At 39.7% G+C, this 24,745-nt stretch overlaps 2 protein-coding genes across 2 annotated transcripts in view; one reads left to right on the top strand and one right to left on the bottom strand.

The window, feature by feature from the left end:
* The window catches only part of LOC308406095 (dynein axonemal heavy chain 11), a 41,805-nt gene extending 40,104 nt beyond the window's left edge, over positions 1–1,701 (top strand). Inside the window, exon 82 of the mRNA XM_080896927.1 lies at positions 3–1,701. Coding sequence (XP_080753053.1) covers positions 3–250 — 248 coding nt within the window. The 3' untranslated portion in view covers positions 251–1,701. The remainder of the gene's footprint in view (positions 1–2) is intronic.
* A 1,746-nt stretch (positions 1,702–3,447) lies between these two features.
* rapgef5b (Rap guanine nucleotide exchange factor (GEF) 5b) lies at positions 3,448–22,471 on the bottom strand. The gene is made up of 18 exons (XM_080897369.1): positions 22,057–22,471; positions 16,823–16,956; positions 16,040–16,140; positions 12,297–12,375; positions 11,929–12,073; positions 11,741–11,838; positions 9,811–9,838; positions 9,540–9,618; positions 8,662–8,811; positions 7,803–7,900; positions 7,433–7,555; positions 7,147–7,325; positions 6,832–6,922; positions 6,666–6,716; positions 6,360–6,447; positions 6,148–6,212; positions 5,926–5,980; positions 3,448–5,669 (listed from the first exon to the last, which is right to left on the bottom strand). The coding sequence occupies exons 1-18, from the start codon at positions 22,294–22,296 to the stop codon at positions 5,551–5,553; spliced, it is 1,923 nt and encodes a 640-aa protein (XP_080753495.1). The 5' UTR covers positions 22,297–22,471; the 3' UTR covers positions 3,448–5,550.
* Positions 22,472–24,745: the final 2,274 nt, after the last annotated feature.

Below are 24,745 nucleotides of genomic sequence, written 5' to 3'. Positions count from 1 at the left end.
AGGAGCACGTTGGGACACTCAGGCTGGAGTCATCTCTGAGGCGGTTTTGAGAGAACTGACGCCGGCCATGCCTGTGCTGTATGTTAGAGCTGTGCCCACAGAGGAGCGGGACATCAGTAACACTTTTGAGTGTCCAGTGTACCGCACCAAGCAGCGTGGACACACTTATGTGTGGACCCTCCGCCTCCGAACCAAACAGCCAGCTACCAAGTGGATTGTAGCTGGAGTGGCTTTGTTGCTGTCTGTGTGAAATTCAGTATTCAAGTATTACTGCAGTGTAAGAGCAGTATGTTTTTAAACAGTATTGGATTATGTGTCATTATAGTTTTACCATGTTTAGTTACTTTAACACATTTCTAATCTTGTATTTGTGTTGTCAGTATTTGAGTGTGTATATCCTGCATGTTGTAGATAAAGTAAAGTAAACAAGTAAAAGCAGATAGCCGATGTTAAACCTGTTGTGTTCATGTCCTACACTGTTGAACATCTCCCTTGAGCCTGGGTGTGATTTGTTGGGAGCTTATGTCTCCATTTTAGACCATGTAATTCTGGATGGGGAGCATATTTTATTGGAAGGTCAAGATTAAAAAAGCTCTCTGGCTGCCCTCTACTAACTGAATGATACACAATGCTGTCTGGAGGGGATCCTGGACAGAATTCCCAGGAGATGATGTGCATGGTTGCTATTGACTTTTAAATGAGGTGCATTTGACATTGACCTTTTCTACGGCAGAGGCAGAATACTAACAGACTAGTGTAATTCATTCAGCCAAACTCGTTGGAAAAACCCATTGAAAGACACTGATAGCTTTGTATGAGAAAGCAACACATTAGATTACCCATCCTTTATCTGCCTCCACTCTCTGTTAACATCTGATGAACCTACTATGCGACAAACAAAGCTAAAGAAAGTCATTTTAAGTAGAAGGTTATTGTTTTAAATGGATTTAATCAGGATTAATTGCAAACCGAGAGGACGTTCAGACTAAAGTTTGTAGTTATGGATACATGTCTGGGGTGTTACTATTTATCTGCAGTGATTCACATGATTTAAAGTCTAATGTATGTCAGGGATATGAGGTAGAGTCAAGGTTAAGGCCATGTACTACACTGAGAAAAAACAGATGTGTTAAAGGAGATTTAAAAAAATAAGACAGGTGCCATATTATCTGCTAAAAATAAAATAACATTATGACGCTTAATTTACTGCAACTAAATCGCGGTGTTGTTTCTTTCTGAAGGGGTGGGGGGCGTCAAACTCTTATCTACTCAAATAAGATTTTCTTCAACACTAATAACGGCTGTGCTGCTCCTAATTTCTCCCTGCAGCCAAAGTGGCTGTAGACAGACAAATGGAGGCTGGAGGATTGATTCTGTGTATTGTATTGCACGAGGGGGGGAAATGAAGAACCGTTCTTCCTGTAGTTTCTCTTCATCTGCCTTCTCTTCCTCCCATTAGCACAGCACAGCAACTAGCCAGTCATTTGGCGACAGGGAAATGATACAGTGCTCGTAATGTTTGGGAGGAAATGGCAGGGTACGGGGCCGGGCTCAGCAGGGGTCGTGCCTCAGATAAGGCATGTTAAAGGCCAAGCAGGACACCTGGTTAAAGTCAGAAAGGGCATCTGGGTCACCACTCTGCCTTACAGCACCAAAAGAAGACATTGTGTTTGGTTTTTGTTTTTTTTTTGTCTTGAAAAACTCTAAAGGAAAATATGAAATCAAGTCTAGTTTCCTCGCAGTATTATGAACAGCTTTAAAAATGTTATAGTTTATGATGTCAAATGATGTCGCTGCTCTGTGGAGCCTTAAAATAAAAAGCTGCCTATGACCAAATATTTACTTTGACAAATTGTCACTATCTTTTTGTTATATTCATTTTTACATAATGGCATGGGGTTGCAAAGCTGAGATAAAAATGTTATAATTTGTACTGTTTAGTCTGCTACAGAGCAGAAAATTACAAAAGCTTAAAGCCACATTTTAAGCTTTGAATGGTTCAACGTTTGCCTCCAGGACTTACACGTCACTTTCTTGTCCCTTATGAAACAATCCCATACTTTGTTGTCACATTAGGTAATAAACACATAAAAATAAGAAATTTTAAGACCAGTCTTTTCCTTTTTGTCCTTTTTCTATATTACGTGCATGTTTTCACTGACTCTCGACGTATGATTCAGCTCTGATCCTTAATTCTTTGTTAAAAACCATTGGTTGTGAGAACTTCGGGAAAAGTTTACTACAAGCACCTTTTCATAATGTGTTAAAGGTAATAAGAACATAGTATAGTGACTTATATGTACTCTATGAAATCTGAAATCCTCAATTTTGTATGTTTGACAAAGTGCTTGAACATGTCAAGTGTAATAACGTTTCACTTCAAGCTGATATCATGCCAAAGTCTGTAACAGTTCGTCCTGCTGTAAGTTTTGTCTTTGGTTAATCACAGCATTGTGGGCCAAAGTATGGCATTAAGGTACTTAAGCAGACTTTTCAGGTATCTGCACCTGACCGGACCATTTATTTTACTGACAACTTTTTACTTTTAGCACAAGCACCTCTACTTTTTACTCCTGAAAAATTCAAAGACTTGTTACTTTACCTTTAATGCATTTGAGGGAGTTATTGATTATTTCGCATCACAGCGCACCTTTCCAACATTAAACCACTTTCAACCCAAATGGAGCGAACAGTAACACTTAAATGACAATCTTATTGGTCTTATGATCCATCATTGGCAGAGGTGCTTCCTGCCACCAGCCAACTGCTTGGGGCCTTCAGCCAGTGAGGGGGAGAGACACCTGAAAAATGTAACTTCCACTTGCGTTAAATTATTTGTTGACTTTGAGATTTAATATTAAGGTAACACTTTATAATACAATCCACAACTAGTTAAATAGAACATCTGTGTGCTGTATTTGGAATTACAATGTAAATGTATTCGCCTACAAATATTTAAAGGTAGGTACACTAGAATAAAAGAAAAATTAAGTTAGACTTGGCTCCATTATTATAAGATCACATAGGCAATTCTTATAGTATTTTTTTTTCTTGTAAGTTGATAAGGGAGAACAGTCCTTATCAAAATTATATTGGTAAAATAAAAAGGACAGTTGAATAACAGAACATTCAATATGTCATTAACATCATGTATACCAAACAGAGAAGTGGCTCCATTATTCCATCCTATAAGGTTACGAAATGGCCCATCACTGTTACACTCTTATTCTAGTGTGCCTGCCTCTAAGTATTTGTAGGTAAATACAATTACTTTGTAATTTCAAATAAAATACATTTAATTACAGGGTAATTACACCTTTTTGTCGAAGACTGTATTATATAAAGTTATTAATTAACTTGGCTAGCAGAACTAGTGTCAGCTGTGACATGACTCAGTTGAAGTTCCAGGTTTTTAATTTGCTGGTGTCAGATTATTAATAAGGGTGATGAACACTTGTTGGAGAGACCCAGTTTTGCCCCGGCAGACCCTTGATCTTGATCTGCACTTACTGCATACGTTTACTGTAGAAAGAGGCAAAAAAACATAAGCAGAAAATCCAAGTGCAAAGCAAACATTTGTGTCAGAGGGAAATGGAGTCAGTGACCCTATGAGAGAAAACAAAGACACTGATCAGTTACTGTAGCTTAGCGCAAAAATTTCCTTCAGAATGCTACTTTTCACTTTCATGTTTCATGTACATTTCAGAGCACGTACATATTCACTTTTGTAATCAGTACTTTAACTTCCAGGGTCTTTGTTAACACTGTAGTTCTAAGTGAAGTAATGTTTGCATGCTGGTGTTAGAAAACAGACTTTACCTGTTATGAATTATCACCAAATATTAGTCTAAAAATAATGAGCTCACGATGATGAAAAGTATTTTAATACATGCACAGTTGGCACTAATGGTCAGTCCATGGTTTGACATATCATGCAGACCCGCCAAAAACAGTGCGTACAATAAAAAATCTAACAAACAAACCAAAACAATTAACACAAGCATCCTAAATAGTATCTTGAAAGCAAATAAATAATTATGAGATAAATATCCATATCCAGAATTTCAACATATATACACTGTATAAATTGAATCAGCTGTACACTATTGATGACAAAAAATGATACTCAAAATAAAATACTGCTAAAGCATGTTTTAAAATTTAAAAAGGTGAAGAATATAAAGCATAATTGTATGTACACACTTCACAATAACTACCTCAGTTTGCCTGACCCAACCTAGCAAAACAGAACAAATACTGCATGTTTAAAATTGTACAGTAGTGCTACGACACAATGCAAACAAGCAAATGGCTTCCAGTTTGTCTTCTTCTTCTCTCTTCTTATTCTTGCCCAGAAGGTGCTATTTTAATATTTGATTTTTGCTATCGCTAAATCTAACCACAAATGAATCAGGCTTCAAAGAAATCAGGTTCTTTTCTGGTGCTAAATTCTTGAACTCTGTGTATCAGAAGTGAACAACTGCTGTCAGTCTTCAAATCTCAACAGACGGATGTATGGATGTCTGCGAAATGCACCAATATTGATGAACTTTAAAGCCCAGTACAGAGAAGTACCAGTATGAGTCTGTGGCTTCATTTAACTGATTGTCCACAGCTAAACCACTTAAAGTTCCCTGTGCTAGTGATTTAAAAATGATTAGAAAATGATCGTTATTTTAAACACCTATTTTTCATGGGATTTGGCACAAAGATAGACAATTATTACACATGCCAACAGAATACAGTATACTGTACTACTCTGTAGTTCCCTGCCTTAATACAATCTGTACTGTGCAAAGACTCATCATATATGCGTCACTTTGTGGTCAAATAAAACAAATACAAAAAATAAAAAATAAAAATGATATAAAAAAACTGTTAAACATGTAGCAACAGTTTCAATCTTGTTGTGCATAACACTGTGCTGATTTGCTTTGGGAAAAGCATGTCTTACATCTGACCTGGCAACAAGAAAATCTGGATTGTGGCGAACTCTGAGAGCACAGAAGTGTGTGTAACAGTGCAGACTTTTATTAGCTGAAAGAATCTTTGGTTAAATCTGATGAGCTGACCACCACTGTTTTTAGTTGATGTAAAAAAAAACAAAACAAAAAACAGTAGCTCTCTGAAGAAAGTCAGAAACAGTTATCAACTAGTCTTCCTTCTGTGCTCACTGTTGCTTTGTGGTGTGCTAACAGCTCAAAGAAAAGTCCAGGACAGTGAATCTACACCCATTGGTTGCATTTGTTGTAAGTTTGTATTAGAAGGAAGCATTTTTCCTGCAAAGCAATCGTTTCTTTTTGTAAATTTTCGTTGTTAAATGACGTCTAGACTTGCCTTAAACTGTGTGATTTTGCTTTAGGTGCTTAAAATGTCATGTTTTTATTAATCTGTTTTAGCCGCCTGCTCCTGTCTCTGGTAAATAATCTCCTGATCAAATAGCGCCCTCCTGTGGTTGGTTAGGGTCTTGTAGCCTTTGTCCTGAGAGTTAGATGAGACAGCAGTAAGGTTGTCCCTTGGCACAGTATGAAGGAGGGTCAGAGTTGTTTTCTAAGATCGAGGCTCCAGCCTTTGTGACAGTTCAAACAGAGTCTGCTGATTGTCGATGATGTGAAGATAGTCAATGTAGGCTCGCACCTCTGAGCTGCTCTTCTGTGTTATTCCATTTCCTAGGATGAATAGAAAACGTGTTACTTTTCTGGGTGAAATGGATTTTGTTGACTTTCTTAAAGCCATTGTATGAAATCATGTAAGGCAATGTGCTGGTGCGAGAGGATCATGAATGTAAGTGACTTTGCTCACTGATTTTGTTATTTGCCTTGCAAAAACTGATGATGACAGCTTTAAAAAATGATGTTTCATCATTGCTTTTAGTATGGAAGTTTGTAGAAAAGAAATAACAATATAAACAATTTAAACACTGACCCATGTGATCTTTCTGGCACTGTCGAATGAGACGCACCATGTCTGCTATCATGTGCTGGAAGCAAAATGTGGAAACAGGCATCTTTAAACATACAGTTTTGTATTCGGTGCTGAAGCATGCCCTGCCAATTCAGTTCAATTCAATTCAATTTTATTTACTGTATATAGCGCCAAATCACAACAAAAGTCGCCTCAAGGCGCCACAAAAATGCACAAACCTACCAGCTTTTCAAAATTGACCAGGTTATCATGAAACGTCTTGTTGCCTTCATGAATGAATGTGATATCTAAAGGAGAAAAACATTTTGTTTAGTATTCTCCAGCAGGTTTGTTCTTCCATGTCAGATCTGCTTGATAGAAATATCTCCCCAGCACTCTGCTCCTAGAGTTAGATTTTCTGCAGGGGAGCTGAAGTGACAGAATAATGAGCACACCTTTCAGCAGCAGAGGAAGAAAAGGAATCTTTGGAGCCTTCATCTTCTTGAAGGAGTCCCTGTAGGCCTTGTGATTCAGCGAGGGATCCTGTGAAGACATTTTTAAAATGAATGAGTCTTATCCAGCGGGAGTGACTGTGTGTTCCTGGATGCTTTTATTAGAGACTACTAACGATCTAATGCGGCCAGATGTTTCCACTGATTTTACAAGTTCAAAGCATCTGTTTGGTTCGGCCAGTACACACCGACACAAGGGTTTATACTCTCTGTTACAGTGTGAATTCATACCATGCTCAGTAAACTTACTGTAACTGTTTCCAGCTCTGAAAATAGCCGTTTGAATTTGCCAGGAACTTTCTGCAGAGAAAATAAAAGCTGATTTCAGATACTTCAGCTAGACATATAATAATGGAAAAAGATGGAAATTATTAATTCCTTTTAGAAAAAGAAAAAAGTAAAGAAAACATCTGACCTCCCATGTCTGACTGAGGCGGCTCACGGCTGCTGTGTTGAGGCCCATTATGATCGCAAAGAAACAGTTGAGGTTCCTCTGTGCTTTACAGCTGCACACAAGCACACAGTTCATTTACTTTCAGACTTGTAACCACAAAAGTAGATGTAGTTCAAAGATTTGCCACTGGAGGGTGCAGTATTCCCATATAAAACATCTCACCCTACAGGTTGAATGCTGTAATAACTTTGAACTAATAGTAGGAGAAGCCAATGTGAATACTCGGTAAGTGAATGTCTTATCACACTGCTGTGGTATGGGAGGAACAATACTAACTGGGCAGCAATCTTTATGAATTTCTTGATGAGCTGAACCCGTTTGCAGAGCGTTGGGCACAGCAGCACCTCGGTCATCACCCACAGCTGGATGTCATTGCATCGCTGCAGCAGGAATTCTAAAGCTGTCGTGTGGTTGCTGCCAGCGTGGCGGTTGAAGGTGAAATAGACCAGCTCTTGCTGTAAAAAAAAAAAAAAAAAAAAAAGAACATTTACTGAACATTAACATCTTTGAAGGATTCAGTATGAAGAGAAGAATTTTTGCAAGTTCAAGTTGTGAGACAAACCTCGTGCACTGCATCAAAAATTGCCCAGTCAAAATCAGTGAGTGCAACAGCGACATCCCAGGTGTTCAAACTCAGCATGTGAGCTGTCCTCTGCTGCAGCTCTGAGTTATCTGTTAAAGGGTTCTGCAAAGAAAAACAAGCAAAAAAGGTTCAGATTTTCCTTTAAAACCACAATGCCCTGAACACCGACATAAACATTTAGACATTTTTGCAGACACTGAATAAGAATTAGTTTTGCCTCAATTTAAATACTAAAAATTAACAGTCTCTTCGCCGGTTTTTAGGTATCATATATAAAAATGCATTTTTTTCTACTCTCAAGAAAATGCATATTTAAAGTTAAAGTTAAACATAAAAATATTATTCCTACCAGGACTTCACTAAGGTCCTTCCTGCACGCATGCAGCCTCCCCACTGACCGTAAAGAACTGGAGAAAACTCGGTCCTGAGGCTGCAGGAGGAGTCTGCCTGCAGGGGAGAAAAGAGCATAAACAGCAGAATACCATTAGAAATCTGTCTGGCAGCATGTACGCAGCTATCACTGGTTACAGATAAGACTCTGTGTGCCAAGCTCCACTTTGAGGTAGCCTGACACTTTAGTGACTGATAACAGATGCTGACTCCATATTACTTGACTCCCTAGGAGACATCGAAGTCAATTATGTTGATTGCAATCTCTCACATACCTATCTGGGCTCAGTATCAAAATGAATATAGAAAGAAACATCAAATATGACAAAATGTTAGAAAAAAAAACTATAAATGAGAATTTTTTGGTTGGATTCACTTGTCTCCTAAGAGGAAATGATCACTAAAATCAATACACAGTTGTTCTGAGAGATCACCATATCCTGATATGAGTGCTCTCTTTGATAGGGAAACAGACGGACTCAATGGTGTTGAAGAATATGAAAATGACTGTAGCCGTCATAGTGCTTAAACTCATATGACAGAATTTGGACCAATGCGTTAAACATAAAACACAAAAGAGAACAGAGACTTGTTCTAGTAGGAAGTGGTGGCCCAGCACCTCACTCAAACACTTGTGAAGCATTTTCCTTTAATTTGTCACACATTTGCATTTAGAGTAAGTAGTCTCATAGCTAGTTCTGGATTACTCTAATATTCAACTGTAGTGCTACAGTGTTAAGTTGTGAGTTTCAACATTGAAAGTATTGTCATTATTGCTATGCAATGTTCTCCAACCAGTTAGAGAAAATACTATTTACCTCCAGGATAAGTGACACCCACGAGTACCAGCTCCTCCTGGGAGACATCCATCCTTTCTGCCACTGCCTGCACCAGCTCCTGTGCCACCACCCCGGACTGGACCCTCATACTTAGGTATGAGTCCATGGTTATATACACATGACACAGCACTGGCAAAGGGAAAAAAATAATTTCATTAAGTTGTAAGATCCGTTAAAAAGTGCAGCCCACTGCCCATATAGGAGGTTAACATGAAATCCATGCCTCTATCAGGCACAGCAGAGATCCATTGACCTGGGATCTTCTGGTCCCATTAGGTGGGTCTTGGGAAGTTGCCCACTGACCAAGTTTGCACATTCTGGACACAGACTAAGAAATTCAAATCATCTGCTTCGGTGTATTTTGGCCAACTGAATGACCAAATGAAAGACCCACTTTACGACCCACTGAATGGCCCACTGAACTGAATTTGGTGATGAAAAATGTTTGTTATGCTAATTTAAGAGATGTTAAAACAGACCAATTTTGGCCGGGAACACTAAAGTAAGGGGGTGACGTGACCACAACTGGAGGCTTATTTGAATGAACTAGCTCTTTAAAAGGAATATAATCTAAAAACTTTTTTCCCCCTTACTGTCTGTCTCCTTTTACTACATGTTTTCATTACAAATCACCTTTTAACTGTGCTTTTGAGAGGTGCTATAAACATTTAATCTTATTAGGCTATTATATGTCATAAGTCAGATATTTGCACTCCCAAATACCTCATTCAATCCCTGGAAAGATTCCCATTGTTGTACAGTTCAGACTAAAAGTCTCCTTTTTTCTTACTTTGGAAACAACGTATGGCGGGAGGAATGTGTGAAGAATGAAGCTTTTTTTTTTTTTTACGACTTACCATCCTTGGTCTCCCTCTGTGTTGCCCTGGACTGGAGCCCGTTCTCTTTCAGACTCAATTGGTGGAAAAGTGCTTTGCTCTGAAAGAGAGGAAATGCGTGGATTTTGAGACACGCTCTTACTGCCTGAGAACATCATGCATTTCGGTGGAACAACGGAACAATGTTCTTAGGAGGAAATGTGACTACAATAACCCCGACACCCGAAACGTCAATTGGGAAAGCCAGCTCATGTTGTATAAAATCTTTTATTTCTTAGCCTTGTTCACTTACCTTTCTTTGAGGGGAATATTCCACAGTACTGAAAAAAGGAGAAGAAGAAACAAATCACTAAAGTGCACCACAGTGTAATTAACCATTTACAAAATCAATCGTTGTACTTTGTCTTAAAAACTGATGATGATGATGATGATCCGTGGACCGCAGGTAGTGTCCGTAGTACAACAACGTAACGACCCATGCAGTTTATATAATCAAGGTAAAAGGAATCCATGTATACTCCTCTGCTGTGTTGAGTCCATTATTTAAGCTTGGTGTCAAGGACAGATTAGAGTGCTTGGTAGATTTTAGATCTTCCAGTGTGATACTTTCATTTAATCACCCTATTCCCATGGGTTAGTCCTGGTTTGATGGATAGCCCCGTGTCTATTATCATCCCTCAGCTTTTCCTGGGCTCTGCATCACAAAAGGCATGTTGGCACAAAGCCTGCCCGCAGGGATCTCCTCTCATAGGCCAGCAACGACTGTGCACTAATGAAAAACCTGACTCCCCCTGCCATGTCAAAGCACCGCTTGTGATCTAACTAGCTCTTTTACTCCTCAAAAAGCCGAATCACCAAAGAAGTCGATTAGCTCGGTGAATTATAATGGCACATGATTGGAGAGTGCAAGAAAACAAACAGTCTTTTTCCCCCAGCTTAACCTTCCCTTTGCACAAAGGCCAGATGGAAGTTGATGGGAAGCTTCTTTCTATGAAAAGAATGACACTTTTTTCACTCTGCAGCAGATTTCCACACGGCAGTCAACCTTGTCCTCCCCTAGGGTGGGACTGATTGTGAAAAGCTCCTAAATAGAAGAGTATGTCAGCCGGTAACACCCACGCAAAATCGGCTGCTTTATAAGAGTGGGTGTTGTGGATTTCCCTCCGTGCATATAAACGGGAATGAGATGCGGTCAGATAACTGTAGGAGGCTCGGGTTGAATCATCTCCACTGGTTTTAATGGGCATCAGGCAAGAGCAGCCTCAGGGGAAAAGATGTGACTGGAGGCTGACGAAGGGCAAGGGGCGCATGGGTGTGGCAATGTGTCTTGTGACTCAGGGTTGTACCATCAAAAGCAACATGATGTTTATTTTTATCAACGAAAACACTAAAGCTACTCACAGATTCCAGTTTCAGAGCAACAAAACTGTTGAACTTCATCTTTGATTGAATCTATGTATACATTTAGCAGATCAAGCATGTTTTATTTAATGGAGAATAAATACTGGGTTATTCATAATGCCTTAGTCTGCAATTATAAAAGGTTTTACATGATTTCATATTCTTTTATATATACTTATATTTATTTATTGGTATCTGTGCTTCGTAGCTTCCACAGCACTGTGAATATTCATTTGATTGGACTGATACTGTATATTGTGTTCTGAATATTGCATAATGATTTTATGACTCAACAAATCTGAAACCATACTGATGCGTATCACTGTGTTTGCAATTATTCTCATGTGTTTGGCCCAATCACAGTCAGCTGGCTAGAAATAGAGTCTTGTAAACAAGTGGTGGGACAAAAAGTACGTGCGTGCTCTTCGAGCTTTTTTCTTTTTCTCACGGAAAACATTTGTGGCTTCTTATTTCTCAAACTTCTTATACATCCTCAGTTCTGGACATTTGAGATGAAGACTTCTGTGCCATTCATATGCATACCAACCCAGAACACTGCAATTACTTTTCAGTTTCTGAATGGATTCATTGATAAGCATCTAAAGAAAGACACCAAGGGGAGAAGAAGCCCTTTCTTCGTATTCAAAGAACAGTGTGTGTTCCAGTTTGAATCCTTCAGCAGTCACAGATCTTACTAGAAATTTTCCACACCCAGGCCTGATGAGGTTCGTTTCCATTTAATAGAATTTGAAAGTATGTCTGTATTAAACTATAGTTCTCTTTCTGTTTCCACCAAATGAGGAACAAATATATGAACTCACTGTCTGCGATGCAGGTGGTAGAGTTTCTGCAGCTCCCCCACATCCCTCTCCAGGGCCGGGTGCTCATAAAGATCATCCAGCACACAACGATAAAGAGTCTGGAAGGAAATGTCAATTTTCATTTCTCCCATACAAAGTTCACCTCCCACCCAGTTTCCACCCTTTTCCGTTTGCACAGTGTGTCCTACCTTCATGAAGAGCTTGACATGCTCGTCTTCTCTCAGGAAGTCTTTGCAGAGCAACATCCACTGCGACACCAGGTGCAGGAGTTTCTGCTTCCTCTCCAGAGCCTCCTTCCGATCCTCTTTCCCTCTGTGTCGCTTGGTGCAATAGGTGGGACTCGGTTAAGGAAGGGAGATTATTTTTCATGTCTGACGTCAAATGCACAGCACAGCGAAGCATGGTGCATGATATCGATTTAGTAAAGGGGCCAAGAGAGTCAGTTATATGAATAAGATGAGTGAAGTGGAACAGCTTTAAGAAGGTAAAACATACTTTGTTTTTGAATAAAACATCTAATTCAGGATCCTATAAAAGCCTATGTGTTCAAGGATATTGTCCCAGTAGAGCTTGGCATAAATCGCTTGTAGACATGAATACTGGGTAGGTTAGCAGGAAGTCATCTAGAAGTGTGTCTGTAAAGAGAAATAAAAATCATTTCATGGAAACTATAACTTCAGAAAAAGCAAAAAAGACTTTACACATCCCATTACATCAGTCATAAGCCACGGACGCATATTTCAGACATGAGATACACGGCCTTCTCACTGCTAAATCAGTGATATTCTGCCACCCAGACACGGTCCACTTTTGCCTTGTAGGAGTGCGACCTTTACCAAAAAAATGAGCAGAATTCCTCAATTAAGCACGAAGCTGACACACTCAGATACTGTTAGATTAATGGAAAGGAGTGCATGCTTGGAAGGGGCTTAATGGATATAGCCTTATGAGCTTCATTCAGTGCTACAAGATGCTGGAGGGCATGCACTCAAGTGACCTTGACAACTGTATGATTAATGTCAGCTGAGCGCTACGTACAGGAGAGCTTTACTAATTGCGATGGCTTCCGTTTTCCACTTTAATAATGTGAGAAGAAGAGCTCAGAAGAGGCAAACAATATGCTAGCGGCCTTTTCTTGCACACCATTTTTTACTTGCACTATCTGCAGTCTCACACATTTGCTACTGCAGGCTGTATCAGTAAGGATAAGCCAATAATGTTAATGTGTCAGGTGACTCTCTCTGACCTGTAATGAAGTCAATATTTTCATTGTTATTTTCTCGCTCACAGACAGGAAATTTGATGTTTCTGCTGTGCAATCATGCAATTGTGTTTACAAGCAGTACTTTCTGCCACGGTACCCTTCTACAACCTCTTACCAAGGTTTAAAATGAAAAAGTGTTCCTGTAAATAGATGACACAAAATGGATGCACGCTCTGCATTTGCGTACCTGCAGTTGCATTTTCAAGAAAGACAGCTGATTTTGCTTAATGGGATTTCTTTAATGATCACAGATGAATCTCTCCCAAATTGTGGCCAGCGATTCGTCTGAATATCCTCAGGAACCACTAACCAAAACTGTCATAAAAAGATACACGCAAAAGAAAAAAAATTGTCTAAGGCATAATGTGAAAGAAAAGGACACTAACTCTTAGACATAATGCCCAGCCACAACCAAAAAGCTTTACAAATCCTATTAGAGCCAACCGCCTTCCAACCCCTCTGTAAGTGTGCCTCACACCCAGAATTGTAAATTCTTCTTTTTAATTTCACACTGGCTTCCCAACGTCTTTGTGTACGTTCTGGTCCACAGGACTCCCTGACATCATTATGTTAATCCAAGCAGAGCAGCTGTGGACACATCACTCACTGCTCATGAGCGGTTACATATGCACATCTTCTATAAAAACACACCTTAACACAAAACCAGAAAACGACAGGAGAGATATCACAACCCACCCACATGTACTGTATCTACTTGCACACACACACACGCACACTGACTGACTGCATACTACTCACTCACACTGCTGCCTACTGCTGTATTTTTTCAGAGCTAAGCTGAAACTGAAACGCTTTCTCATGAGTAAAAGCTCACATGCCGCTCCCCAGACTGTACAGTCTGACGGTTTCTTTTTTGAAGTTGGAAAACAGACCTAGAGGTCTGCAGTTTTCAATTGGAATAGAGGGAAAAAAACAAAGTGGCTCACCTGCGGGATCAAGATTTAACCCAAACAAGTTAGCAGAAGATGTATTTGCTTCATAAAGGGAAAGACATTGTGTGTGAATTCTGCCGTTTGAATGAAGTTTAGCAAGCGGTTGGGTTGTTTTCTGGCTCCAGTCAGTCATAAAAGTCAGTCAGTTTTTAATATTTCACAGTTAGAACTTGTAGTTGACGTGTACTACCATGTATCATGTTGCTTTCAGACACACAAACCAAAACAAATTTTGTCTTCCTTTTAGCAGAATTACATAATTGATTCACTAAACTACCTTGTCAGTGTCATCAATAGGCTTGTCAATCAATCTGCACGTCTCTTTTGCATTTCAACAAAGCTGATCAATGCAGTCTTTGAAATTTGCATGTTAATGTGTCACTTGCAAGCTTGGTAACCACCAGAAGGCATTAGTTTAGCATTTAGAAAGCTTTTACATGTTCTGTTCTTTCACTTTCAGTACAAATAAACATCTCTCCACATGGTGCATTGGCAAAAGAGATAGGACATCCTCTCATTAAGGGCACAAATGTTCTGTTGCATGATTTTCAATGCTACCAGCGAGCAGTATGATCTGTGCAGAGCAAGAATCAATAGCTGCACTCAGGGATTGGGTACAGGAAAGAAGGCAATGCTGAAGACTTGTGAATGCTAATCACAGTGCTAAGAAAACACTTGCACATCAGACATCCACTGATTGCTGCAGTGGTTCACACTTGCTTTCCCTCAAACATGCCTGCGGTGGTTTCAGAAAAGTGCCATCTCTCGCAAAAGAAGACAGAAAGCTTTGCATTCCTAATGTTGTTTAAACATGGACGTGAGTGCTACCATAATGAAATAAAAATGGCTTTCTAATGCGATGTACTGTATATAAAATCATCAGCTTATCTGAGCCATCCAAGAGAGACGAACCAAAATGCAGCAGCTCGTTGAATGTTGGAATAAATCTTGTTTGGAGAAAAATTGGAAATCTGATTCTATGAGATGATCCTCAGCAGTAGCACAGAACGACAAGGAGCCAGCAGCAGTCAGATTATTAAACATCACTCAGTGCAGATCAATTGCTGCTCAGGACTCATCCTCCTGAGGTCTCTGGCTCTTTGACCCTGGGATACCACTCAGCATCATGCTCTGCTTCATGGCTCCCTATGGAGCATTAACTTCTATACACTCACTGCAAGTTGTACTAATGGTGAACGATGCATAAACAACACAAAGCCCTTCTGGGCCGATGGATTTATTATACTCTAAATGAACAAAGAATAGAATGGCTAAACTATTTGTCTTAGTGGCTGACTTTATGTTTAACTTCATACCAGAATAAAATATTCTAATAAAGCGATAAAAATACGACACTCAACATAGTCTATAACTCTATTGCATCCCTGATAAGACATTTGATCTCCAGTTAGTCATGCCTCCATCCCAATGAGAGATCATCTGTTACCACCTCCATATCCCAAGAAAACTGCAGCTCCTCTCCTAATCTCCTTATGCCCACTTTCTTTCCTCTTCCCCGCTCTTTTCATCAATCTTTCGTCTCCTTGCCTCACAGCTCTCAATTGTCATTCCTCATCCAGTTATCTTTTCAGCTTCAGAAACAGAGGGTCTCCTCTGCCTTGGCAACAGAGCCAAATTATCAAGTACCTGCTTGGATGAGAGGAAATGTGTTGATTTTTTTATTGCTGTGAGGCTGGACTGCATGTCGTGCAGACCATTTACAGCCTCACTGAAAAGATATGAGAGACATTTATCTCTGTCATGGCTTTTAAATGAATGCTCTTAAACTTAACATCATTTCGGCAATCACAGCACATGATTAACCCAGTAATAATGCCCAGAGGGAGAAGCTGTCCCAGCTTTATCGGTAAGAGAAAGGGTGGGGAGGGCAGAAAGTAAAACAGAAAGTGAAGGTAGCTCATTTACTCTTTCTCTTCTCAGTCACATAAAGATACATATGTGACTTCTACATAAAGGTAAAAAAGACTTTGTGTTTTTGCTTTCTAATATCAAAGAAACGCTTTATGTCAGACACAGGTAAAGCCAAAAGAGGGTGAAATGATATGAAAGCAGTATGCTGACCTGACTCTTTGCCCTGTGTTATCCCTCGGTCCTCGTCCAGCGTTAGGTCATTCAGCAAGTGCTCCAGGATCTTCTCGGGAGTCCCTGACACTACCATGTACCTGTCAGACACAACAGAGTCATTGGACGAGTCCTCCTCAAAAGAAGAGAGAGACCGGCTGCTGCTCCATTCCTCCTCTCCCTCTGTGCCCTCATCATCTATGTAGCGAAAGTAAGGGACATCAAACGTGGGCATTGTCACCGGCTCTGCCCGGCTGGTGCTGTCACTGCTGCTCTTTTCCGAGCCCTCCTCATCCTCCTCGTCCTCCTCCTGCTCCACCAAGGCAGCGTGTAGCAGCCTTACCTCCTCCTGCTGCTGGTTCGGGGGCTGTGGCCGAGATCCCATCCTAGCAGAGTCCCCTTGCCCTTATGCCGGCAATGTTGCTGTGGTTACTGCTGCATGACCCCTTTACCCATCCCTCTATCCACCTGCACCTGCTAGAGCCCGTAGTCCACAGAGGTATCCCAGTATGCTCGCAACTACAAAAAAAAAACCCCTCTCCAGTTACTTGAATGGGAAGGCTGACAGCGCAGCTTTGCCTCACAGTCCCATGCTGCCTACTTGTATGTATTTAATGTAGTCATTTATGTACACGGAACTGTGATGTAAGCATGCCTGAGTGAGTGAGTGTGTGATCCGCAGAGGGGGAGAAGGAGAGTGATTATAGGGAGAGCGCTGAGGGAGCGAAACATATAGTGAGAGAGGGAGGGAATCTAGGAGGGGAGGGGAGTGGAGAGGCTTACCTCCTGTTTCTCGCCTCCTCTCTCCCTCCTCCCCTCGCTGATGCAGAGAGCTGCTCTGACGACAATCTTTGGAGAACGAGCACATCGTGGCCCCTCTCTCTCAGACACAAGCGGACTGCCTCGTCACTCTGGGGCTGGGGAGAGAAAAGCAGGAGGGAGGGAGGGAGGGAGGGAGTGTGTTATCACCAAGGAGATTCCCCTGTATTTTCTCCCACTCGCACAAATCACCACTGATTTCCATCATAATACTGCACTGTAAGTGAAAGAGAATTTCCATATATCATTATTCAGCCCTTATCACTGGAGCCCATTCAGGGATTAACATAAAAGACTATTTTAATTATTGATTTATGTGTAGCGCCTATTAAATCACGGTTGGCGACTGAAGGCAGTCTATTTTCAAGCTGTCACATGGTTCAACTTTGCATAGTAACAAAGGTTTTGTGGTTTGGAGTTTAGCATAGACCCCCGATTCCCTTGCCAGGTACTTGTCCTATTACCACCACGACATACAAGCAATGATAAATTCATCTCCTTTTTGTCAACAAACAAAACAAGTATTTTTTTTATTTTATTTATTTTATTCATGCTTTCACATGTATAGGGCAATATCTCTGTTTCTATTGCTGGGCATACTGGACAGCCTAGACATTCTCTTAAAGTATCTAAAATCTAACTTAACTAAAGTCGACATCTTAAACCAAAAAGGATTACTAGAGTGTCTCTGAAGTATAAAGATGGCTGACAGCTGCTTGACAATGGAGTAGCCTGGATCAGTGATATTGGTCTTAATGAGATCTTCACTGTATGTTGCATACGCATGCATCCTGAATTAGGCCCCCTCCCCTCACTTTTCACCCATCCTCCCCTTCTCAGCCATCAGTCACTGCAACACAAGCCTCTGTTCATGCAATTAGCTGGGTAGACATGCTGGAAATGGTTGCAGTTTGTGGCCCTAATTGCCTTTTGCCAGAGAAGCATTCAGGGTCGTTCAGTTAAGCATGGCTTCCTGGCACTATTAACGCTTGTCAAGGGATCCGTGGACATAAAGACACACTATAGATGCACGATACATATGCAAATATATGCATTTAGATACAAAATATAACAAAACAAAGACACACAAACATAGTGTGTCTTTCATCATTATTATTGCATTATCCCACTACAGTAGTTTAGATTGGTGGTACTTTTCCAGTCCTGTGTTGTCTGACTGACTGAAGAAAACTTTAGATATCTGCTAAAACTGCAGTAGCAATTACGTTTTCCAATATTACATAGACAGGTGCTCTCAAGCAGTTTCTACGTTGCTGAAGAAGCATCGAGACTTAATTGTCTTACTACTGGACTAAGGGGCATGGAGGATGACAAAAATGGAATGAAGAAAAAAATCCCATTGAAGCGAAGCTGTTCCTTTCTTCCTGTGGTTCTAGCTTTATCAACATGTGGCATACTGTGTCTGTTAAATTCCTTTAAAGTTAGAAAAAAAAAAGCACACTTTTTTGTCTCACCAAGCCTGGCAGTACAGCACAGTTGATTCTTGACTATAATTAACATAATATCTCAGTGTATGGCTAATGGGTCAAACAGCAAATAAGACTCTTCACAATTAATTATTGATTGTTTCTTGGCTGCTTCAGACTACTGCTTAGTGTGCACTGTGCTTTGTGGTTACCAGTGTTCCTATACAAAAAACAACCAGGTGTCTAGAGTGGATCATTGTAAGGAGACAGCAGGGCACCGGGCCACTCAGTTTCAAACCTAGCCTTGATCTGACCTTGCTCAAAGTTACTGAAGCCTTTCAAACATGGACGCCATCAGCAGAAAAGCAAAAATAATTTTCAGGCCTCTGCACAAAGTCACGTCCCCCTAAGAGCTTCACTGTCCCATCCATGGCTCCAGATCTATTCTGCTGGCTAGAGAGATGTGTTTTATGTATGTCTGTGTGCATCTGACATGCATGGTATGAAACACTTAAAGTGCCCTGGAAGGTCTCAGTCATGACAAAGTGCTGATTTGTCTTAATTCCTCCCAAGCACCAGTGTGGATTACACAGGATGGGAAGAAGAAGACGGGATCCATATACGAGTGCTGTTTTCAAATAAACATCATCTCTAACAGACGCTTGATGTCATTCATATTTCATGTGTGAGGTTTGAAAAATAAACAGTGAGCAAGGGAGGTGCACATTATGTAACATCAAGGTAATAAGAGTAAGACAAAATGTGTTCAACAGAAAAGATGAGAATGTGTTGCTATCTGTTCCCCATAAACTGAAATTAAAGAGGCTATAAAAGATAGAAAACTGTAAAAGATCTGCAACCTCGGGATCCGAAAAGCAAATAAATGCAGAACCTAGTGTTAAACATTGCATTTGAAAAACCTCTGGTTGCAAAGAGAAGTCAAATTGTACAGAACTCCTGTTGACTTGAGGTATGATCTCAGTAAACATCGTCTTGAGTAATCTTTAGTCTCAATCACTATTTTTTTAGCTGTAATAAAGCATGGACTTCTTTTATTGTCTCATTTAAAGCAAAATATGATGAGTGGCTATAAACTATAACGCAATATGTTTTAGGTTAAAACAGAGTGCCTAACATTCACAGTCTTTCTGCATCAGAGACTCTGACATGCAGCACTCTGTATATTAAGCACCCCTTTTCCCACCAGCTGGGATTTAACTGATTCCTAAACACTTTGATGTCTGTGTTTAGATATCTGTATGAGTCACGTTTTACAGCACTAGCAGCATCATTAGATTACTTATAAGATGAGGAACACTAGAGAATCATCTCACATAATGTTAATATTTCCAGAAAATGTCAAGTGTTAAATGTACTGTGTATTCTACACTGTAAAAATAAATCGTGATATAAAAGTATTTTACTGTGTATTTTATAGTTTTGTGCTGTTCTTCTAGAATATCATTAAATTCACATAAATAGACTGATTTTACATTTCAAATGTAAATTAACGTAAAATCACTGTAAATGTAATAAAACATAATTTTCCTGTTTTTTAAATGTATCTGTCTGTACATATGCATATTTAGATTGTTAAAATACATTCACAAATGTATCATAATTTCACAAATATTTGTCCGTTATTTGAAAGACTGAACTGTTAAATTCAAATGTAATGCTATGGAAAAATATATAAAATGATTCGTATAAACTTTTTTTACATCAAATAATTACTATTATTGTTGTTATTTAGGGTGATCGTGGCTCAAGAGTTGGCAGTTCGCCTTGTAATCAGAAGGTTGCTGGTTCGAGCCCCGGCTCGGACACTCTCGGTCATTGTGCCCTTGGACAAGATGCTTCACCTACCACCTACTGGTGATGGCCAGAGGGGAATTGTAAAGTACTATATGAATGCGATCCACTGTTATTTAAACCAACTGTTAACTGTATATCTCTGTACATTTAAGTATTATTATTCATATTGCCACATTCATTGACCTTTTTTATAGGTAATTTCATTGTTTAATCACGTTAAATTGTTCCTAATTTAATGTTTAAAAGCACTTGAAAAAGGCAAAATCCGATGTAAAATAAGGGCAACAAACTGTATTGTCATTACTGAAAATAATGGGAAAATTATTTTCTGTTATTTTATGGTATTATTTTGGCGCCCCAGCTGCTGGAATATTACTGTTTTTTTAGGATTTGTTTTTTTTTTACGGTGTAGTGTTAAGTGTACTTTATCATACCTGGCTATTATTTCTGGCATTATAAATGACACACAGACATATATACTCAGCCTTTTTTACAGTCATAATTTGACAAACTTTGCATATGTACAATATTGTGCAAATCATTGCCAAGCTGAAAAATGAAGCCATTGCCAATCAGACATTTCCAGATGGTGGATCAAAATCTGACTGTACTCATTTTCATAATTCCATCAGGTTTGCTAAGATCCCCCAATGAGAACCAACAGCTTGTATTGCAGGAGGGCATATATAGATATAGGCCCAGAAGGGAACTGCATTAGGTGTGGTTCTATTCCTGAATTCAGGAATAAATTTTCATTAATTTAAAATTGCTTCTGTGGTAAGTTTCTGTTGAGACACAAGCACTGATTCATTCCTTGAGTTCTTTATTTATTTATTTATAATTTATAGGTCAGTGTTAGGGATTGTTCCTTCTAAAAATGGTCAGGAACAGGGACTGGACTGAAAAATGAAAATGAGTGAGAAAACAACCAATGTCCAAAGAAAGCCTGAGAAACTATTGCTCAAGACCACTTTTAAAAATTACTAAAAAGTCTTGATCCTTGGAAACAAATATAAAGAAATGAATGGTGGCTCAGTACTGTGCTCAGTATGTCACTAAAGAAACAAACGTAAAACACTGTTGTTATGTAGCTCTAACATTTGATCATCCACAGACTGGCAGCAGCTGCAGGCGACAGGCTGTTACTGAAAGTGCACGGTGATAAGGAGAGCTTGCCTCATGGTGGAGAAAAGGTCATGACGCTCGGGAATCCACCCTGAAAACATACAATGTCTTGGCATGATGACTTGCGTCATTTCTTCCTGCAATTGTTCAGCAGGTCAACGCACAGACACAGCTGGCAGGAAGAGAGAAGCTGAACCCACCATAAAGCTAGCCAATCAGATTGCTCCTATACAGGTGATGTAATAGTTTTAAAAGTGTGGAGGCTGACGTGCACATACAACACTTCTTGTTGTATTTGAATTTCTTTTTACCCACGTTTTGAACAGCATCCCAACTTTTTGAGAACTGGGGTTGTAAACACAGGCATAGTGATTCATCTTATAGATACAATCTATTTTGACATCTATTCTTGCGTCTAAAATGGTCTTTTTTCTCATATTTAATGAGACACTTCTTGCAATCTGCATATAATTTAAGTGGCAACACTAATCTTTAGATAAGGTGGAGACACTATAGAACGTAAGGAGACCGATTAAAAAAAAACAAGACTGCAAATTCACTTCAGTTTGATTAATGGGATGCTACACAGACTGCAATGCTTGCATAAAACACTGCAGTATAATCCTGAGTGAATGTAACTAAGGATGCAGACTCCACTTGCTTTCACTCATGGGGAAAGCTTGCTAACAGAGTCGGATTTATAATTAAATAAAGTGGAGCATCAAATATGTTGAACTAAAGCTGCGTTTTCGTTTCGATGCATTTACATGCTGCAACAAACAAAAGTTGTAGAAATATCTGCTCTGTCTGCCGATGTGTCATGTATCTCACCTCACTTGTCCTTTCTGGGTTCTTGCTGTGGTTTTGCAGAAAGCGACAGCCATCCTTGGCCAGTCTCTGGACCATCTCCAGTCTGGACAGGTCCTCCTTGTCATGCAGGATGCTCTTGTTCCCATGATGCAGCCCAGGGGACACAGAGAACATGTATCTGAGGCCACAGTCCCACGACATTGCCGACTGATTACTGGCTGCTGGCTTTCCACCAGGAACAACAGCAGAATTCCTGAACATGGGCTTACACAACTCGTAAAAAATGCCTAACAGAGGTGAGCAGCTCAAGAATGAGTGTAGGCTATATGTACGAGTTGTGAATTTCTGTCATCACAGCCTGAGTAGATTCCAGTTGCTGTACACCTCAGTCAAGTCTACAGGCGCATCAGTTGAACTCCAGGTATCGCTCTGTGTGGTTGGCTGTACTGAGAGTGAATGACAGAGTTCTCCTCTCCGTCCTTCTGGTGCTTTTCAGCACCCGGGCAGGGAGGGAGTGAGTTAAGGACACGGTGGGTTCAGGAAACATCTGGTGAGCCAGACAGACCCAAAAAGGAAGTTTAAAAATCTCCCGAAAGCAGGAGAGAGTTAAGATTCAGGATAGGGCAGGGTACTTCACACTAGAAGGTCAAACTCTTGTTAGGGTGGAGATGTACTACGTGTGAGGCAAACAATACTTAACCGCTTTATTTTCAGTTAGGGTGAGGTAATGTAATGGCGCCCATAAGAAGCTCGTAAAGTCAGAGCAAAAGCTACAGATCTGTCACAGAAAGTTACTGACATATTCAGGTGGATGTGTAAACATCAGAGCATTTACCTGCTGTATATAAAGTGGAGCAAGCATTAGAATTTTGAGTAATCAAAACTCTTTATCACTCATCTAGATAGCTGCTGATTACAGTTTTTTATGTGATATATTGCAAATTGAGGCTGGATCTCGGGGAGTTCATCAGACAAGAGATCAACTTATGCTGGGAACTTACAAACGGCTTCATTTAACATTCGGTATTCTGTAACATTTTTGAGTCTCTAATTAATCTCCAAATGATTTATTGAATTTCTCAGTCAATCGTTGGTGTGTAAAATATCAGTAGACCTATACAGAGGATCTGAAACCCAGGCATGTTTGAAGCTTTTGTGGGAATAATTACATTTTTGATTTATTCATTTATGGCCAGTGAAGCTGATTAATCAACTGTTTGTTTGGGACACTTCATTTGAAACTATACGTTTCTCTAATAGGACGATAATGAAAAAAGAAGAAGAGAAAACTAACAAAGAAAAAAAGCCCTTTAATCACCCTGCAGACTATTGCTGCAAGTGTCCATTTTTATTACAGAGCTCTAAGTTGTCCAACTAAGATGTCCAACTGCAATTGCTGTCAGTGTGCTTAGTGAACTTGCAGAGGGATCAGTGTGACCCGACATGTATCGATCAAAGAAAAACAAGGACATTAAATCTCAGTATGGGCAACATTTTATCTATTATCATTATATCTTTTTTCCCCTCTGTCAGCGGTGTGATGCTTGACTGGGTCCTTGCAAAGCCATTCAGCTGTGCTGCCATCCCAAACTGCTGATACAGCAAACTGCAGAATGAGAAAAGGTCCCCATCTCTAAGTGGTGTTTCTCTTTCATGTGAGGACGAGTCCTATCATTCCACTGCGGCCTTTTTGTTCTTTTAATGTAAGTGATTGGCACGACACCAATTGCACTCCTCCTGCAGAGTACATATTAGACTTATTACAATAGGTAACTCTTCCTTTAAGTCCTCTTAAAATCTTTTTTAAATGAAAAGAAAAAAATTACCAAATACTAAGTAAATGAACTAATATGACCACATCCTTGGTTTGTACGAGACTTAATTACATTACTGTATGTGGCTGTCTTTGCGCATTTGCTTTTGTGATACCACTGTAGGAAGAAAGTGAACGTGTTACATCGGGACAAAGCCAGGGTGACAAACCTAGTTTTAATGTGCTACCACTGACCCAGTTTTTCAAGTAAACGAATTGCAAAGTGAAGATGCCTAAAGCCAAAATTGTAAGGCAGCTCTGTGTGCTACTAGTGTCTTTAACCAGGGACTGCCATGACAACCATGGGAGGAACCCTACTGCAGGCGCGCAGCGCTGCAACAGACTAAAGCAAATGACGAAACTCTTTTGGGTTCATTACAGAGATTTCCAAAACAATAGCCACTCACAAAAAGGTCAAAAGTCAAGCCACAGTCTGCCACATATATTAAATATTTAGTAGCAGTTTTTTTACAAGCACATTAAAATTGCACATTAGACAAATAGGTAAATTATGACAAATAGCATAGATCCTCTGCTGTTTATCAACTCTTTCCTCTCTTCTTTGAGCTCTTTATCACAATCTGGAATGAAAACCATTCATCTCCAATTAAAATATTATATCTGAGTTTGGGAGTTTAAAAATAATGTAGTGTAATGTAAGAGCTCTTCAGAAAATTCTAGCAAAAGTCCATTTTTGTGTCTATCATGTGTTTATTTGCCCAGCCCTAAATTAGGTCATTGGCCTTAGCTGATATAATCTCAGCTTTGGCCTCTAATCATCTTACATGCTATCACAATCATAGCCAAAGCTTATAATATTATCATGAGTCACTGACAGCACATGAAACCCTGGTGTTGCAGTTCATTTGTATAATCCATTTTTCGTCATAGACATTT

This window comes from Rhamphochromis sp. 'chilingali' (genome assembly GCF_963969265.1).
Source record: "Rhamphochromis sp. 'chilingali' genome assembly, chromosome: 11".
In the NCBI taxonomy this organism is placed as follows: Eukaryota; Metazoa; Chordata; class Actinopteri; order Cichliformes; family Cichlidae; genus Rhamphochromis; species Rhamphochromis sp. 'chilingali'.
The sequence above is the reverse complement of the archived record's forward strand: the minus strand, read 5'-3'. Positions and strand labels throughout refer to the sequence as shown.